Source organism: Sceloporus occidentalis, unplaced genomic scaffold, assembly GCF_023333645.1.
Source record: "Sceloporus occidentalis isolate IW3139 unplaced genomic scaffold, rSceOcc1.0.p SCAF_13, whole genome shotgun sequence".
NCBI lineage: Eukaryota > Metazoa > Chordata > Lepidosauria > Squamata > Phrynosomatidae > Sceloporus > Sceloporus occidentalis.
Genome location: NW_028316993.1, coordinates 7,155,968 through 7,174,952, shown reverse-complemented (window position 1 = coordinate 7,174,952; position 18,985 = coordinate 7,155,968). Strand labels below are relative to the sequence as shown.

The 18,985-nt window shown below is 45.1% G+C and overlaps 2 protein-coding genes across 2 annotated transcripts; one reads left to right on the top strand and one right to left on the bottom strand.

Annotated features, from left to right (window-relative positions):
• The first annotated feature begins 14 nt into the window (after positions 1-14).
• Positions 15-4,566, top strand: LOC149304773 (uncharacterized). The gene is made up of 2 exons (XM_089478235.1): positions 15-155; positions 1,867-4,566. The coding sequence occupies exon 2, from the start codon at positions 1,871-1,873 to the stop codon at positions 2,837-2,839; it is 969 nt and encodes a 322-aa protein (XP_089334361.1). The 5' UTR covers positions 15-155; positions 1,867-1,870; the 3' UTR covers positions 2,840-4,566.
• A 7,243-nt stretch (positions 4,567-11,809) lies between these two features.
• Positions 11,810-17,898, bottom strand: LOC149304772 (interferon-inducible GTPase 5-like). The gene is made up of 2 exons (XM_089478229.1): positions 17,750-17,898; positions 11,810-13,516 (listed from the first exon to the last, which is right to left on the bottom strand). The coding sequence occupies exons 1-2, from the start codon at positions 17,896-17,898 to the stop codon at positions 12,346-12,348; spliced, it is 1,320 nt and encodes a 439-aa protein (XP_089334355.1). The 3' UTR covers positions 11,810-12,345.
• Between the last annotated feature and the right edge of the window lie 1,087 nt (positions 17,899-18,985).

Sequence of the window (18,985 nt, the reverse complement as noted above, 5' to 3'; positions counted from 1 at the left end):
GGCTGGATTTTACCAGTATTGAGAGAAGGTGGATCCTATGAGTTAAAAGAAAGTGAAACTTAAAAGATGAGAGAATGCAACGGCTTACTTTGTATTTGGGTGCCGTGTCTTCTTTGATAAAGAGAGAGGAGAGCGAGTGAGGTTGCGCTGAGCCTGTAAGTTGTGGGAAAGGATTTTCCCCATGATTGATTTATATATACTTTTTACGGCTAGTTGGCTGATGAAAGGTATCTTTAGTAAATCAGTGCAAAAGTTTCCAGTAGTGTAGTTGCTTAAATTCTTCCTAGATTTGCTGGGGGGAAATCCACTCACCGCACAGATCTTATTGTACTTTGTATTTGGAGTGACCCAGAGCTTGGGAGCATGCCGTCTTCCAGAGGTTGTTGGACTACATCTCCCATCCCCACAGACTGATGGGATTTGTAGTCCAAAACAGGGCCACCAGATGACCTCCTTTTCAGCCTTCTGTCCACGAAGAATTCCAAAATGCTTTCCATTTTGAGGATGGCTACGACTTTCTGTAAATGGGTTCTTTTGCATTTCTTTGGCGGTGTCCTAGGTTTTTCTTGAATGTCCTAAGTTTTGCGGTGCCTTTTCCTCCTTTGCAGTTATGACATCTGTTCAACTACAAGAATATCTGGAGCACTCCCAGTTGCTCGCCTTTGATTCATGGGATGCAAGCAAGTCTTGCAAAAGGCACCCTTCTGCTGTCGCACATGCAAAACAACAGCGAGGATGTCTCTTTTTAGGATGGCGAGCCTGTCATCTCCAATATTTCTATGTAACCACTTTTTAAACTGTTCATAATTAAAAAAAAAAAGGGTTGCTAGGCATTTTATCAGATGGCGTTAATTGTAGATCACACCCTTGCCATGTGCATTAATGGCAATTCGGCCTTTCAGGTTGATCAACATTTTATTGGCTTGACCTGATTAATGGACCAAGGCTGTAAGTGGATATACTCTTGTTTAGGAGATGGTTAGTCCTAGTGAAACATGGAGGACTTTAAAAGGCTGTACAAGACTGGCATTGAAGGCCGGCATGGAGGCGGAGTGAGGGGCATGGCATCCGCACAATGCACGCCCCGATTCCACCCTGGTGTGACATTGCGAACCCCAGCACATGGTGGGCAGTGCCACAGCGCTCCTTTGGCGCTGCATCCAGATGACACAGTGCCAAAGAAGCGCCGAGAAGCCACAGTGCTGGTGGCTATGGTACTCTTTTCGTGGCACAAAAAGGCCAGATCAGGACCATGGCATGTAGTTGATGTGGCCCCAATCCAGTGAAGAAAGAGGCGGTCTGTTCAGCCCCTTAGTGACCTTGCCCAGTTTGCAAAGGCTGTGTTAGTCTGTATCTGTATGGGAAGGGATCTGTAGCACCTTTGAGGCTAAGCCTGCACCTACGTTGTAGAATTAATGCAAAGGTTTGACGCTGCTTGAGCTTCCAAGGCTTCATGCTGTGGAACGCTGGGATTTGTAGTTTTGTGAGATATCTAGCCTTCTCTGTCAGAGAGCTCTGGTGCCACAACAAACTACAAATCCCAGGATTCCATAGGATGGAGCTGTGAAAGTGCAAGCAATGTCAATCTGCATTGATTTTACAGTATGGCAGCAGCCTGAGAGAAAAATGGTTGCATAGCATAAGCTATAAGGTGGGTCTTGGTAGGAAACTCACTTTCATTGGTACAAGAACTGCAAAAAAAGAGAAGAAGATGTGTTTCTTCTTGAGTTGCAATGCTTTTCTTGTTTCAAGCACTGTCAGATACATTGGAGATGATTCCAAAAGTAAAATGAGACAGAAGTCCAGTGTTAGAATGAGAGCTTTGGAATATCTACTGCAATACTGATGGTATCTAATTTCTTTCAGGAACATGGCCAGTTTCCTGAGAAATGGCTTTCAATGGGCCCTTGGTGCTGTGCTCCCATACTTTGCTGCTCAGCTTAAAAATGTTCTTTGGAAACTTTTAACTACTGCAGTATTTGTGCTTTTACTCTCTCTCCTCCTGTTTTCTGCTGTGTGGCTAATTGTGGACAAAGCAGATTATTCTCCTGTGAGCAGAGAGCAGGAGGTGATGGTGGCAACCAGGCAACGGTGGTGGTCCCCTGGCTTCCTCAAAATACTAAAGGATGCCCTGTTCTATGCAGCCACCTTGCTGCCCTCCTCTGAACCTCTGACTATGGGCAATCTCCTGCGGCATCGTGACCAACTGAGCGGAGCGAACTATATTCTCAGAGCTTGTTTCGATGTTGCCATTGACATCTTCAACAACGAACCCCAGCTGGTGCAGCAAAATGCCCGGATGGTTGTCCAGTGTGCCGGACCACTGGAAGAATTTCTCTCTGGCAACGGAGACTGTGAGATTTCAGTGTATCTCTTATATGATAAGATCCAGCACAGTATCCGATGTATGACACCTGAGATGTACCTTGCTCGGCTCTCAGTTCATGAGGAACCATTGAGCATCACTGATATTCTGAGAGTGAGAAGGAACTTGCAGTCTTGGGGGGTCCTTTCCCCTGAGATGGAAGGCTGCCTGGGTTTTGCTATACAGGAATTTGCCAAGGAGCCATCCTGCGTCCAAGACAATGCCCACATGGTTGTAGACTGCAGTGGGCAGGTGGTGACCTTTGCTTCTGGGAGTGGAAAGAATAACATCAATATCTACAATGTACGGGATGGCAACATTCACTACCGGATCAGTACCTCAGGTCTATGGGCCGACGCAGTACGGTTCCTCCGTGGGAATAAAGATCATACATTTACACGTGCAAATCAATTTTTGCAGATCGAATCAACTCAAAAAAACTCAGAAAAGAATCCCAACCTTGTTGACTCTTAGGAACAAACTGAACATTTAAGGGCACATTGTATGCCTTCCCTGAGCTGCACCATTTCAGACACAACATGGAGAGGAAGCATCAGTCTAGTGTCAGAATCACAGGATTATAGAGTTAGAAGAGACCACGAGGGCTATCTAGTCCAACCCCCTGCCATGCAGGAATACAAAACTAAAGCACTCCCAAAAGACAGCCATCTAACTTCTGTTAAAAGACCTCCGAAGAAGACACTATGTTCCACTGTTGATCAGCTCATAACAGTCAGGAAGTTCTCCCTAATGTTTAGGTGGAATCTCTTTTCTTGCCATTTTATCCTCCGGTTCCCATTCTAGTCTCTGGAGCATCAGAAAACAAGCTCATGCCATCTTCTACATCAAACTGTCCGGAAACTTCAGTGGGTTCAAACTGCAGCAGCTAGAATGCTGAGCTTGTTGCAACAGCTTCACTGGCTACCAAATTGTTTCCAGGCACAGTTTAAAGTGCTGGCCATGATCTATAAAGCCCTGTATGGCTTAGGTCCAGACTATTTGAGAGACTGCATCTTCCCAAACAATCCTGCTTAAAGACTTAAGTTCTTCAAGAGGAGGCTTTTTATAGGTCCCACCACCAAATGGCAGGGACTGCAGAGGAAAAAAATTATTTTGGGGGTAATATATGCTGCTTGTTTGGGGTATTTTTTTTTCATGTTTTGGGGAAAATTTTAAGTGCTGTTGGGAAAACATTGCCTTAAAATTGCATGGAAACCATGTCCATCCTTGGGAAGGGGGAGACAATTGCAGAAGAAGCAGGAACAGCCACCGGATTTAAAACATAGGCAGGGTAATTCCAAACTGGCCAGTTGGGCAATGCATAGGAATTAGGGAATCCATCCTGATGAAGATAGGTTGACAAGTTCTTCCCCAACTTTGCTGCTAGTCAAGAAAGAAGAAGGAGGAACCTATCATGGAAGCTTTGCTTTCTACCCTTTATGAGGCAGCATGTGTCCCATTTATTGTCTCCTATTTGCTGAGCTTAGGGGCTGAGAAAGGAATGAAGGGGCAGGCTTTGGATTTACCCAGAAGTTAGAACTCTTTTTGCTGACTATGGCCTGTTACAGACTGCCAAAATAAAGCTGCTTCAGGTCTCTTTGGAGGTATGCTGTTTAAATGATGCAGGCATCCTAAGAATCCGGAAGCTGCACCAGAGCTGCACTCCAGTGCTTAGGAATGGAGTGTGGCTTTGGCACGACCTCCGGACTCTTAGGACCCATGCATCATTTAAATAGCATACCTCCAAAGAGACCTGAAGCAGCTTTATTTTGGCAGTCTGTAGCAGGCCAGTGTGTTGGTGTGTGGATGTGCTGCGTGGATGTGAAATGGCAACCATCTTCTCTTTGGTAGTATGACTACTCAGAAAGCTACAAAACCATCAATCGTTCCCTGAATGATTCCTGCTCCAGATGTGTGTCTCTGTGTGTGTTTTGCCTTCAGGTTGTTTTCTGCTTTCCAATCCTAAAGTGAACCTATCACTGGGTTTTCTAGGCAGGTTTCTTCAGAGAGGGTTTGCCCTTGCTATCCTCTGAGGCTGAGAGCATGTGACCCAGTGGGTTTTAATGGCTGAGCAGGGTTCTGCCCGCCATCCTGGTGTGTGTACCACCCATCAGCACAAGCATTGGCGCAATAATCTTTCATATAGAGAAAGCATGCAGATTAAGCAGTGCCATCCCACTATGTGTTAAACTCTTTGTATATGAGGGCAAATTTACTGATTAAATAGCCTTTCTTGGAAAATCAAGAAAACAATAAATCAATAAAACAAGCCTCATATCCCAGAAGGGAACTGTGGTTGACAATTTTCATTTAGCCCTGATAATTTTGAGAAGCCTTTACAGTAATCCTGCTGATTTCCTCCTTTTTTTTTTCCTTACAAGAAGAAAAAACAGTGTTGGCACCTTAACAACTCATTAGTAAACTGCGTCATAAGTTGCTGAAGACTAGAATCATTAAGATGTCATAAGAAGGTTATTTCAATTGCCAACAGGCATGAACATGTCCTTAATATCCACCCCAAATGACCCCAACCTAGATTATGGCACAGCTCCACGTATTTGCCAACCTGTGTTTTTGGTTGGACTCCATTAGAAGGAATCTGTGCCAAATTTCTGGACTTACCATAGAGTTGCTGCAGGTCTCCAACTCTCCATGTCCATTCCATTTCTGGTGAAAGTGGGAGGAAAAGTCAAGAAAACATCTAGCTATGTCCCATACCACAAGTGAAATAATTGCATCATCCGCTGTGGTCTGTCAGCATTCTCCTGCAGTCTCAGTGGATAATGCTATCATTTCAGATCTGGTTATGGGGACATAGCCAGATGCTTCTCTGACTGCTCCCCCATAAGGCATAGAATGGCCATGGCGGGGGTCTTCAATGGCTCTATGGTAGGTCTGGGTGGAGGTAGGGGCTTTGGTTATTGTGGAGAGAGGGAAGGAATACCAACCTCTGCATTGACAAAGAAAGAAAGAGGGAGAAAATACATATGCAGGAGTATGGTGAACTTTAAAAGCATATCAGGCATGACCTTAACAGCTGAACTTCACCAGCTGAGAGGTTGGTGAATGATTCCACTTGCTGGATAGGTGGATACCTTTTGAGTTTCACTTATAATTTCACTTCATTGGATTTATATTCATAGTGGGGCAATACTGAAAATTGATCTATTTGAACTCCACATTTTAAACTGGAAGGACATTAAATGTTTCAATTCAGTCATATCCCCTCCAACATTTCACAGATGAAAACCAGTACACTACTTTTGCACTCTGAACTCAGTTTGCAGCGAGTGGAGTAAGCTGAGGACAAGGGGGAAAGTGGAAGGAGGAGAGAGAAACTGGGACATTTTTAGAGCAGCTGAAAAAGTGTGATGGCAGAGGATTAACAGGGACTGTTCCTGCCAGAGGAGGACAATTGAAAGTTATGCAGTCATGGTCACCTGTTGGACCATTCCCTTCTCCCACTGCCATATTTCTCCATGTTCGGTTTCATACATAATTGTGTCGTTTTGTTCTCTCCCCATTCAAGCACATTATACATAGAAGAACTGAGACAAAGAGGAAGGAAAACAGTACTAGAAAGGGGTAGACAATGCTTCTGATGTTCTGGTATGAGGGACTTCCTCTGCTAGTGTTGGTCTTTGATTCTGTCGTGGATGAAGAACCAAAGATTGGTGCACCCAGTATCTCAGAATAAGATGGATCCGTCACCTTTTTCAGATTACTCCTCGAAGAACCATAAAGGCTGCTGGGATGGTCTAGCTTGGAGTCGTCAGGAGGAGGTGAGATATCAGATTCAAGACTTTGGTTCTTTGGGATTTGGGCTTGTGCTGTTTGCTGCACATTAATTTTTACTTGCCTTCTAGTCCCTCCTTCATGCACTTTGGCTCCCAGAGGGATGCCATCATTTGAGGAGCCAGTGGTGGGGGTACAGCAGGCAACAGAAGGTAGCGATGCTTCCAACTTGTTCCCAAGAAGACCATCGTCATTGGCATTCTGTCTAATTATGGCCAGGAAGCTCACTTGGTTTTTATGTCCTGCTTGTGTCATGGAAACATCATCATGTTTCAGTCTGCTAAATTTGATCCACAATGGTGTACTTGCATTTGTGCTCTGGAACATGTACGGATTCATGCTCTCTGGCCTGAGTGTGGTTGCTGAGGTTTCTGCAGAGACATCCAATGCCCTGGGTGTTTCTGAAAAGATGAGATGTTCTTCTGTTGTGTACTGCAATGCTGACTGTGTGTGATCTTTTGTAGGAACTGCAGAAGAAGTAACTGCAAGGAGAATTCAGAAAGTGATAACCATTTTGGAACACTACATTCTGCTCAAAGCTTGGAAAGGTTACTTTCTGAACCTCTCTGGGAGAATTCTGAGAGTACTAGGCTGAATTCACACTGCAGATATAATCCAGTTTAACACAACTTTAACCAAATGTCTCACAAAATCACAACCCCCAGAATTTCATAGCATTGAGCCATGACAATTAAAGTGGTGTCAAACTGGCTTATTTCTGCAGTGAGGATACAGCCATAGTAAAAAATGGACTCTTTCCAAGCCGTGTTGCTATTACATCAAACATTTCTATTGCTACATTTGTTAATGCCCTGTTTGTTCCATCCTGTCTATTCACTTTAGTGGTGAAAACAAGTGTTTCACGATGCAGTTATCTTTCTATACCTGGCAGGGAAAGTCAAAAACAATGTTACTTAAGGCAAAAGTGCCGTCAAGATCAAGGCACACAATGCTAATTTCTATATACTGATGCAAACATGGAATGGAATTTCCTGGATTCTTAAGAGGAGCCGGACTTTATGTTCTTTCCCAGTAGCCACATTGGAGCAACAATTCTGTGGGAGCCATGATTCACCGAATGCAAATTATCTGGCCCTGCCTGGCATGGCCTGGCTTGGCCAATGAATCTGCAAGTGTCTAAGTTGAACTGAAAAGGATACAACCCACAGTGTAGTGGCCACAATAAGGGCGGAGGCCTCTAGTCTCTCTGACACACATTGATGATGCTTGTGGATGCCTTGCTTGTTATTGCACACTGTGATTTGTCACCACTAGGGCACATCCTGGCCTCAAAAACACATCAGTCTGCAATAACAAACAAGGCACCTGTCCAGCAAATATCCAATGTAGGGCTGGGCAGCTAGGAGGCTAGGGGGCCACATTAGTCCTTCAGGAGACCCTGGAGGGCCACAGATCCCCCACTACAACACCCACATTTCCCCCCAAAGTTTGTGCCCAAATACCTTAGCTCTGTTTTAACTTCCTTAGGCCATTTTAGATCTAGGAGAGGTCTTTTGAACAGCAAGAAGTGATCAGAATTCATCCCCTGTTCACTTTTTGAATTTAAAAAGGCCTCTCTTGGACCTAGAGTAGTCCAGATGACCTGAAAAAATGTTGCAAAAATACCCCTTTGGTCCCTTGAGTAACATTTTTTTTTGGGGGGGGGTCTATAGTTAAAATCTGTCTTTGTAAAAAATGTTCTTTGTGTTAAAACTGATTGCCTTTAGTTGTATTATCTTGTGAAACCAGAAGCCCCCTTGGGACCTGTGCTGAAAAAAGGGTGGGAGATAAATATGTGAATGGTATCTGCAGTGGGTAGAGATTACTCCTGCAACACATGCTTTGGATGCAGAAGATCCTATCTTCGGTCCCTAGCATCTCCAAGCAGGACTAGGGAGGGATCTGCCCTGTTTGAATCCCTACCTAGAGTGTCCTTGGTAGTCAGTGAAGACAATACTAGATGGAGGGGAGATGGTTGGCTCTAATATTGGTGAGGTGATGAATCCTCTCTAAGTTTTCATCTGAATTCACTGTCCGCATACACTGGCGCCAATAGCCTCCCCTGGCTAGATGGATCAGTCGTCTGACTAGCAAAAGAACCCGACTAGCAAAACCAAACCTGACTAAGAAAAGAACCATTCAGCTAAAACTAAGGTGGGAAATCTATGGCCCTCCGTATATTATTGGACTCTAACTTCCCTCAAGCACAGCTAATATGGCTAGTGGACAGGGATGGTGGGAGCTGGTGTCCACCAAAATCTGGAGGGCGACCACTGGGTTATGAGACGATCTTTCATTGGAAAACCTTTCTGCAAATACATACATTTCATATTTCACCTTCTCATTGCAGGATTAACTGGGTCCAGGTATTGGAAAGAAGTCGCAGAACAGCCCTCATAAGACTTGGCCCAAACCTAACTCTGGGTACAGTGGGCCCTTGGGGTCTATTGGGGTTTTGTTTCGGAAACCTGTGGATACCAAAATCTGTGGATGCTCAAGTCCAATTATATTCAATGACGTGGTCAAATAGTGCCCCTTATATAAAATGGCAAAATAAAGGTTTGCTATATATATGCTGTGGATGGTTGACTCCATAGATGCAGAATCCATGGATACGGAGCGCTGTCTGTATGTCTTTTGAAGAGGCCATACAAGATGATCCTCTGGTCTCCATCTCATTTCATCCTGAGTGTTAAACTTACCCTTCCCAATGTGAAGTTGAAGGCTTTCATGGCTGGCATCCATAGTTTTTTGTGGGGTTTTCAAGGTATGTGGCCATGTTCTAGAAGAGTTTATTCCTGATGTTTCGCCAGCATCTGTGGCTGTCATCTTCAGTGAATGTCCAGTTTGACCCCTGGACACAGTCAAGAGACCCACCAGGAAGCAGAGAAATGGGGGTAACATTTCTTTTCTGGATTTTCAGTACACAAAAACCACTGAACTTGGTGCCTCAAACTGCTGAGCGGTAGGATGGACCTAGGCATTGAAAGAGAGCTGCAATGAAAGCAGTAATTCAAAGAGAACCATCTTGAAACAGTATTGTGGTCATGTTGTAAGCATCTTGTGGATAGGCTCTAAATGACACCATATTCAGCAGCTACTAGAGACCGGAGGTCCATTTACATTACACAGTTATTGCACTATGATTCCACTTTAACTGCCATGGTTCAGTCCTATGGAATCCTGGGATCTGAAGTTTAGGGATATAAATTTAGAAATCTCAGCCAGGGAAGTTTAGTGTCTCAACCAAACTGATTCAAATTTTAAAAACACTGGCCTGTTACAGACAGCCAAAATAAAGCTGCTTCAAGTCACAGTGGAGGTATGGTGTTTCAATGATGCATGCGTCCTAAGAGTCCAGAAGTCGCACCAAAGCCATGCTTCAGCCCTAAGGACTGGAGCGTGGCTTTAGTGTGGCTTCTGGACTCTTAGGACGCATGCATCTTTGAAAAACCATACCTCCACTGTGACTCGAAGCAGCTTTATTTTGGCTGTCTGTAACAGGCCTCAGTTCCAGAAACTGATTTTTATAACATGCTCACTATGTGTGTGCATGTATAGGTAAGATTATTTGTTTATCTGAAGCATCTCGAAAGCTAAGGGCTAAGTCCTCACAAAACAACATACAAGCTGAAGCAATGGTAAATATAAGCATAACACCGTGTAAAAGACAGTGTTGGAGCAGAAGGTCTTCCAGCACTTAATCTAAGTGCATATGTGGATGGAGCAAGGCACGAGTCAATAGGCAAGGAGGTTTGCAATGTTAAGATCACCACCAAGAAGGCCATAAATGGTGGAACAAATATTAAGATCATAGCTTGTTCTCTGCTCAGTCCACTATCAGCCACACTTAGAAATCCAGTTTCCATGTGACTGTTTCAAAATCCTCACACTTTCCACATTGAACAAATTCAGATTTCATGCTAAAATGCCCAGTTTTCAATGTGTTCCAGATTGGAGACAAGATACTAGATAAAATGGTAAAGCTAAATAAAGTTGTTGTTCGACTACAACTCCCATCATCTCTTATCTTGTGATTTATGTCAGCAACTCCTGAAAGTCCACAGGGTCCCTTGCAATCAAGCTTAATTCATGGATTCAAAGAATGGCTTACCAGGCATTTGGTTCCAGAGACTCCCATTGACTTTGATCTTGGTTTCAGGCAAGGAATGGATTTTCTTTGAGATGTAAAGCAGTCTGTTAAGTCAAGCTCTTGGAAGGGGAAGTGAAAACCAATTAAAAACGTTTCCTGGTGTTTCCTGGTGAATGAAATTTCCCCAAAGCTACAGTTGGGAAATGGATGGCTATTTAGCTCTACTTCCCTTGAGATCCTTCCCTGTTTTGTATATCATTCACTCCTTCATCATTTGCAAAGGGATATACCTGTATATCTCTACACGTGTGGCATTGCCAGATTAACCTGACAAATGGCAAGTTGCAGAAATATAGCAACAGTCCTTGGAACATGAATGGGACTCACTAAATCAGTGGGATTTAGCTGAGAGAATTTCCTGGTGGATTGTGTGCATGGCATGTGAGAAAAGTCCGATAATATGGGTAAGATTCATTGACAGAATTATATGATTTTGCTGAAATGGACAAACTGACAAATCTGATTAAATTCAGGCAATTGAATATATTTTTTAAAAGGAACAGGGACTAATAGGTGATCTTATGAAAAAATATTGGGGGAAAATATAAATCTTAGGATTTGAAGAACAGCAGAATGGAATAGCATGCAATAGTTAGCATAACATCTATACTAGTTCAGTGGTAATCAAACTTTTTACCCTTGCCCCCCCTTTATATCTATATGGAGATGTTGCCCTCCCCCTTTCAATACAGTATTATTTACTGTGTGTAGTGAGTAGGCTATCATTTGGTATTTAGAAAACTGAACAAACCGTGATTATTTGCTTAACTGGCATAATTGATGTTACTAAAGGCAGCCAATAGCATTATGTACGTCTTTACATGCCTTCAAGTTTTCTATCAATTTATGGTGAAGGTAAGGAAGATTCAGGGGTGGTTTGGCCACTTCCTTCTTCTGAAATCTAGCCTACAGCATGTGGTATTTATTGGTGAGCTCTCATCCATGTACCAACCTGCAAAAATAGAAACTTGTGTATATTCAAGCCCCATTGGCTTGAATGGCCGGACATTCCTGTGTGCTGTCCTATGTGCGCACCATCAGTGCATGCACCATTTTAGCCAATGGGTCTCACCCCTCCATCAGTAATTGAGACTACGGATTTGACGTCCATGAAAGCGGAGGGGCGACTGTATATACAATAAAGCTGACTACAAGTCTCAGACCCCAGGAAGTCCAGCTCAGCAACCTGATATCCCTCCCCACATTTTACCAGGCATTTTCCTCAAGCATTCAACCATGCTTTGGGTTGGCTGAGCTCAATTTTTGTTCTGAGAAAGACACATCATATATATCCTGACTCATTTTCTCTTGTTTTATCTTTGGTCAAATAGGTATTGCAAGTTTTTGTTGCATTTCAAAACCTTTTTGAAGAAATGGAAACAGAGGAAGGGAAAGAAAAGCCACTTTCTAACTATCAGATCTCTCTCTTTGTGTATGTGTGTGAGAAAGAGATGCTTCCAAAGAAACACGGAAAGCATGCAGAATATGGGACTGGCTCCAGAATTCAATGTGTTGATTTATTAAAGATTAGACAAGCTGCTAGTCCTCACAGGGACAACAGAAATCAATTTTAAAAGAGGGGAACATTTCTTGCAATGCAAAGGTCAGGGAATGTAGTGATGTATTGAATGAGATCCCTTGGAAAAGGGGTTGAGTGTTGTGAACAGCTCTTCCCATTCTAACACTGTCAGCAAATACAGAATAACATAAGTGAACAACAGAGGGAGGGACATTTGATCTACTTCAAATTTGTACAGAGAATAGAATCAAGTTTTCTTGGCACAGTTTTTGTATTGTTTGGAAATACGGTGTCCATAAGAAGTTCCAGATCCTGGAAGCAGTTACCAAGATGGCTTTCTCTCATATTCTCACTATAGGTACATGTGAGGGTGCTGTGACAGTCAGGGTCCTGTGGAGGTCTCAGCAAATGATGGAAGCATTTTGCACCTGGGTGCAGGGACATAACCAGATGTGTGTCCATTCCCCCTGCCTGCTTTCTCCAACCAGGTACAGATGTTATTAATGTTTGCTGCTAGATGGACTTTTTCTCCTCTCGCACCAGAGCTTCAGTCAGAACACTGTGTGTGTCATTGGCACCATCAGATACAAACTTCTTTAGCAGGAAATAGGTGGAAAAAAGTGAAATTCCTCCTGACAGTAGGCATCCAAGGAATGGGAAATGTTGCCGGTGGTAATAGTCTCCTATTATCATCATCACTCTTATCAATTCTGTCAAGCTCCATAAATTCATAGAATTGAGTGCCATGGGCTTCATTGCTGCTTTAAGGGTTGTTGCTGTCTTTCCAACCATCTGAGCAAGAGCTGTGAGGGATTGATCATCTAGACCAAATTTATGGTAGCACCAGGAGTGAACCTTCATGGCTGGAAAGAAGGAGAGCCCTGGGATTGGGATAAGGACAGTAAACCACAACCAAAAGGCTCTGGTCAATATTTGTCTATTCATAGCAGTTTTCTTTTTGTCTAGGACTGGCAAGTAGATGCTAGGCAAACTGAGCAGAAAGGCTTGCCTCTTCAGCTTCAGGAGATCGTTCTTCAGCTTTCCCCGCAGCAGAGGGAAATCAAAGCGGCTGGTTTCATAACTGGAGACTAGAAAAACCTTTGGATTGCTCACTCCTGCTCTTTTCAAGCCGTCAATGCAATTGTCCTTGATTTTTAGGAGAATTAGCTCTTCATTGTAGTCAGAAGGTCGCTGCCTCTTGGATGCTTCCATATCAAGATCCGTATTGCTACGCACAAAGTAAAAGTCCTTGTTCATACTTTGGATCTCATGGACAAGGTCAATGTGAACGGTGCGAAATCGCTGGGCACCAACTATGATGAAGAAATCAAAGCGATTCAAGTCTACCTGCCTAGCCAAAGCATCTTCACCAAATGATGATGCTCCCTTTCCTGGGAGATCCCAAAAAATGGTCTGGGGAAGCTGTGGATGTGGGTATGCCTTGATTTCTAGGGTAGTTGTCTGTACACCGGTCTCAGCAGCTCCGGGATCATCTGCACGCAGATCCCTTATGGCATTGATGAAGGAGGACTTCCCAGACCCTGGCTCTCCTACGACAGCAATGTTGAGTGGATTACTGATGAAGGACTGCAGTGGTTTTCCTTGCACATCATACACAGCATCTGTCAGCCTCCCTTCATAAATGCCTGCCTTAAAGTCTTCCATATCCATTGGTTTTGGTATACTGCAAGAGAAAGAAGCAAGTAGGGTTTTTAATGCATATGCATCATCATCATCATCATCATGCCAAAGATCAAAGGAACAGTTTCCTGCCTTTAGGTTTACATTCTAATTAAGACATGACACAAAAAGAAAAAGTGGTGGAGGGGACTGAGTCCAGAAGCCACTGCCTCTTGTCATTTGGAATGGAAGGAGGGCCTTCCTCTAGTTCTGAGCCAAGGCATGATGGAACTGTGCCTGCTCTTTCTTCTCTTCCTCCTAGACCAAAAAGTATTTTTTGCTTTCATTAATTATGCCGATTTCAAGAATAAAGTGGGCCCTTGGTATCTGCTGGATTTTGGTTCCAGGATCCCCAGTGGATACCAAAATCCATGGATACCCAAATCCCATTAAATACAAGGGCACAGTAAGATGGTGCTCCTTGTATAAAATGACAAAATCAAGGTTTGCTTTTTGGAATATATCTATTTATAAAATATTTTAAAATTGTGGATGCTTAATTCCAGACACACACACACACACATATATATCAGTGGATATGGAGGGCTGACTGTGGTTTGCATCTTTTACATTTTCATCACTTGTGTTAAGCTTCCAGAGAAAATGGCATACAGACATTACATTTTTCATGTCTTTTGTACAGTGAGTTTATCAGACGCAAGTTTTTGTACCCTCAATTCCGTTAAGGATGCGAAGCAAGCGATGCGAATTCACGTTATAACACAATGTTTTATCACATTGGTTGCTTTTCCGTCATTCTCCTGAAACGTGGTGTGATCGTTATAACTGCGAAAACAAGTATATTTGCGTGATGTGAAACCATGCAAAGCGGATCTGTTTACTACACCAGTGCCTTCCTTTTGTGTTGAACATTTCGCATCAACATCTTTGCACATGCCCTTTGGAGGTTTTGGTCCTATCTTGACCTTTGTGATTCCAGGGGGAGTGAGGGGGTCTCTCCCATCTCTAGGATCCTATTTAATTTCCTTCAGGGCAGAAGAAGGGGCTAGACTGGATGGCCCTTTGGCATCCCTTCCATTTCTAGGGTCCTATTTATTCCTTCAGGGCAGAAGAAGGGGCTGGGGTGGATGGCCCTTTGGGGTCCCTTCCATTTCTAGGCTAATATGTATTCCTTCAGGACAGAAGAAGGGGCTGGACTGGATGACCCTTTGGGGTCCCTCCCATCTCTACGATCCTATGTATTCCCTTGGGACAGAAGAAGGGGCTGGACTTGATGGCCTTTGGGGGTCTCTTGGCCTCCAGGAGCAGCACGCAGCCGTTTGGTGGCGGCGGAGGCCGAGGCCACGAGGGAGAAGAGGCTTGGCCTCGTCCTCCTCGCGGCCTTGGTCTCCGCCACCGCAAAATGGCCGGCTGGTGCTCCTGGAGGCCCCTTGGCCTCCAGGCTACACCCGGCTCTTCTTCGGCGGCGGCGACAAGGAGGACGGGGCCAGGCTTCGCCCTCCTCGGCGCCACCACTCTTAAAGAGCCGGGTGCAGCTTGGAGGCCAAGGGGCCTCCAGGCTGTACCAGGGTCTTTTGCGGCGGCGGAGACTAAGGCCGCGAGGAGGGCGAGGCCAAGCCTCTTCTCCCTCGTGGCCTCGGCCTCCGCCGCCACCAAATGGCTGCGTGCTGCTCCTGGAGGCCAAGAGACCTCCAGGCTGTATCCAGGGTTTTTACAGCGGCGGCAGCGGCGGCGAGGAGGACGCCGCTGCCACCATGAAAGGGCCGGGTGCAACTTGGAGGTCTCTTGGCCTCCAGGAGCAGCACCTGGACTTTGCTGCAGTGGCGGCGGCAGCAGCGAGAACGAGGCGGTGGCGGCGACCCAGGTAAGGAGGGAGGGAGGGAGGGAGGGAAGGTAGGTTGGTTATAGGTAGGTAGGTAGGTAGGAGGGAGGGAGGGAAGTTAGGAAGGAGGGGGAAAGAGGAGGGGAGGAGGGGGACTTTGTTCTTAATGGCGGCGTGCGTGCACACGTGCCGCCATTGGGAACAACTTCCGGGTTTGCCATGCACGTATGCTCAAATCCGCGTATGGCAAATCTGTGTATAAAGAGGTTTGACTGTATATGTATGCATATCTATCTATCTATCTATCTGCACGTTTGCATTTGCGCAATGACACACATATATATCTGCACATTCATATTCATGCAGAACACACATTTATACACACACACACACACACACACACACACACAACGGAGGGATCCCCCCCGGGGTTGCTGAAACAGGAAGGTCACCAGAAGGGAACGGGGTGAAAAAGCAGCTCAGCATCATGGGAACTTTGCAACCAGTGACGTTTGCGTTGAATTAGCAAAACTGCAATCCACACCAAACCAAATCGCAATGCATTCAAAAGGATAACGGAAGACAAATGCCTGACTTCCCTTTTTTTCCATAGTACCCAAAAAGGGGAGAATGACGCAAATACTATGGAAGCGGTGCGCAACGGGCTCCCATAGAAATGAATGATATCTGAAAGAACATTGCGTTATCACGTCAATGCGCATTGCTGGCGGCGCAAACACAATGCTTTGGACCAGTAAAATTGTCCAAAACTCGCGTCTGATAAACTCCCAGGACTCTATTGTTGGAGGGCCAGGCATGTTAGAAGAAAAACATTTTACTCTTTGCTCAATATCCTTTAATGTTCTAATCAATATTTTTCAGCTCCAATCAATGCTCCAATTATTTTTTATCTTACTTTTATGCTCCAAGCCAAGCAATATTTTATTTCTTACTTTTTGAATCCTCTTTTCCCTCCACCAGATACTTTCCAAAGGACATGTTCAGGGCCTTCTTGGATCCTTGGAGGGCATTTTGAGACCTATATATATATATATATATATATTTGAATTTTTAAAACAAAATTTCATGTTGACTCCAGGGAATCTAGAGGGACTTGAAACATTGTGGAAATGCCCTTCACACCTCCTAGAGATAGGGATGCCATATCTCAGTGGCCGCCGGGAAAATCCTGCTTTTGGGGGCCCCTCCCGGTCCCGGTCTGGTTTGGCCCCCAGCCATGCATTGGTCCCGGTCCGGGGCCCGCTCCTGCAGCCATTGCCACTGCCGCGAATGCGGCTGGCCGCGGTGCCAACCCACCTCCCCCGTCTCTTCCTGGAGTGGTGGGCAGCGCCAACCCACATCCTCCTCCGGCTCCGCCTTCCTTGTCCTTCTCGGTGGCAGCAGCACTGCCGCCACCGCTGCCGCGCCTCCAGTGCCAGGGCTTTCCTGCCCACACGTGCGGGGGGCTCTAAAGCAGGAGCTTGTCCCCTGCTTTGGCCAGCCAGCCATTGGCCAGCTTGCCAAAGGGGACGGGCTCCTCAGCGTGTGCCACCTGGGCCTCAGCAGGGGCCAGCGGCAGCGATCGCGGCGGGCCCCCGCGGCCTTCCTGGCCTTTAAGGAGGCCTGGGACTCCTTAAAGGCCAGGGAAGAGGGAGGAGGCCGGCCGTGATCGCAGCGATTGCGGCCGGACCCCGCTCTCCTTCCTGGCTTCTAAGGAGGCTTGGGCGTCCTTAGAAGCCAGGGAAGAGTGAGGAGGCCAGCTGGGATCGCGGCGATCGTGGCTGGCCTCCGCTCTCCTACCTGGCTTCTAAGGAGGCCTCGGTCTCCTCAAAGGCCAGGAAGGAGGGACACTTTTTTTGTAGGACACTTTTTATTAAATGGAGGACGCCCCACGCCCCTTCCTGGCCTCTAAGGAGGCCTCGGTCTCTTTAGAGGCCAGGAAGGGGCGTGGGGTGTCCTCCACAAAAAAGTGTCCTACATTTGAAAATGTTGTCCTACATTTGTCCCAGTTTGGCGGTCCTGACGTATGGCAACCCTACCTAGAGATAACGTTTAGGCATTTGAGGCTGCATCCACACTGCAGAACTAAGCCAGTTTGACACCACTGTGACTACCATGGCTGAGTGCTATGGGGCTCTGGTGCCACTATGCATGACATTTCCCAGAATTCCATGGCATTGAGTCATGGCTGTTAAAATTATAAGATTATTTCTGTAGTGCAGATGCAGCCTAAGAGATTATTATTTGCCCTTGGAGGACCCTGGAGGGACACAAAAATGTCTTGGGGCAGCTGAATCCATTCTGCGCTTTACCTACCCCAGTCTAGGGACTCTGTATCTCCTCTACTATCTCAGACATCTTAGCCTTGCTTTTTATCTTAGACCATAGCTTTTACGTTGCAGAAGCCTGGGAAAAAAATCCAGAGTGGTCCTGGTCAAGAAGAAAACCTCTTACCTGATGCTGATACAGTCCTTGCACTGAGCCTCAACTATTCCTTTTCCTTGCTCCGTTGTGTGCTTTCTTTTTCTTCCCCTCTTTCTCGAGCTCACTCTTATACAATCAGCTTCGGTGCACTGAAAGTGAAAGCTAAAGCACCAGCACATAACTTTGCTAGTGAGGATCTGTGGGTTGTCCCTACCTAGGAAAGGCCACATTGCGAACCAAGGCTAGGGGGAGCTAAAACTTTAGTTATTTGCAGAATGGCTGGGATTTGTGGATTGAACTTCCAATTCCAAGAAGTGGGTTTATATTCACAAAAGCTCACCCCAAAATGAAAAGTGCTGCTACATTTTCCACTCCCTTCATAGAAAATCCCACTTCCTTCTTGTGGGTGATCACGGTGCAGGGTCCTCTTGGAAAACCCTAATAATACAGGGAAGTGGTAACACTATCCCTAATATAACTGTGGGGCCAAGTTGTTTCACCATGCTTGAAGCTTGTGACTTTGGTGTTGGACTAGGCTTCCAGGAGAAAGATTACAAAATACTTAAAAATCTGCTCATTAATTGCTATTTTCTATGCAGTAAAATACTCATTTATAATCTAATGGCAATCTATTCATTAATTTCCCTATCATTGTTACTACCATTGTTTTTCATCATACTGGGGCAGATTCAATGTTCACCTTGCGGACTGAGCCTAGTGGAGCTAGGCCATTTTAGGGCAAGCATCCCCCTGCTATACTACTATACATGGACCACTACTATAATAGAGTTTATTAGTTCTTCTCCCAGGCCCCCGGTGAGGCCTTTCACAATGTTTTAAAATGTAGGACTTTTTTTTTCAATTTCCTGGTCAGGAAATTTAAAAAAAGTCCTACATTTTAAAACATTGTCCTACATTTTTCCCGGTTTGGAGGTCCTCCAGGATGGCAACCCTAATCTCAGTGTAAGTTTCCATTTCTCGTAAGTCATCTGTTTAGAAAAAAAGCTGTCGCAGTGAGGAATGTAAATTCTGCTGCCAAATTCTGCCTGCAGTCTCAGGTGAGCTTTGCCTCCCAAATTTAAACTGGGATGGCAGCCAGGAATACTCAAGAAACACAGTTTCAAATGACAGATTCAGCAGTTGGGGACCAAAATAGACAATTGCGCCAGATTATGTTGCGGCTTATTTTGTTGCAAAGTTTTCATCAAGTACATCTGGCTCCACGCTGCTGTAGATGTGGATGGTAATGAAAGCTGCCAATAAGTC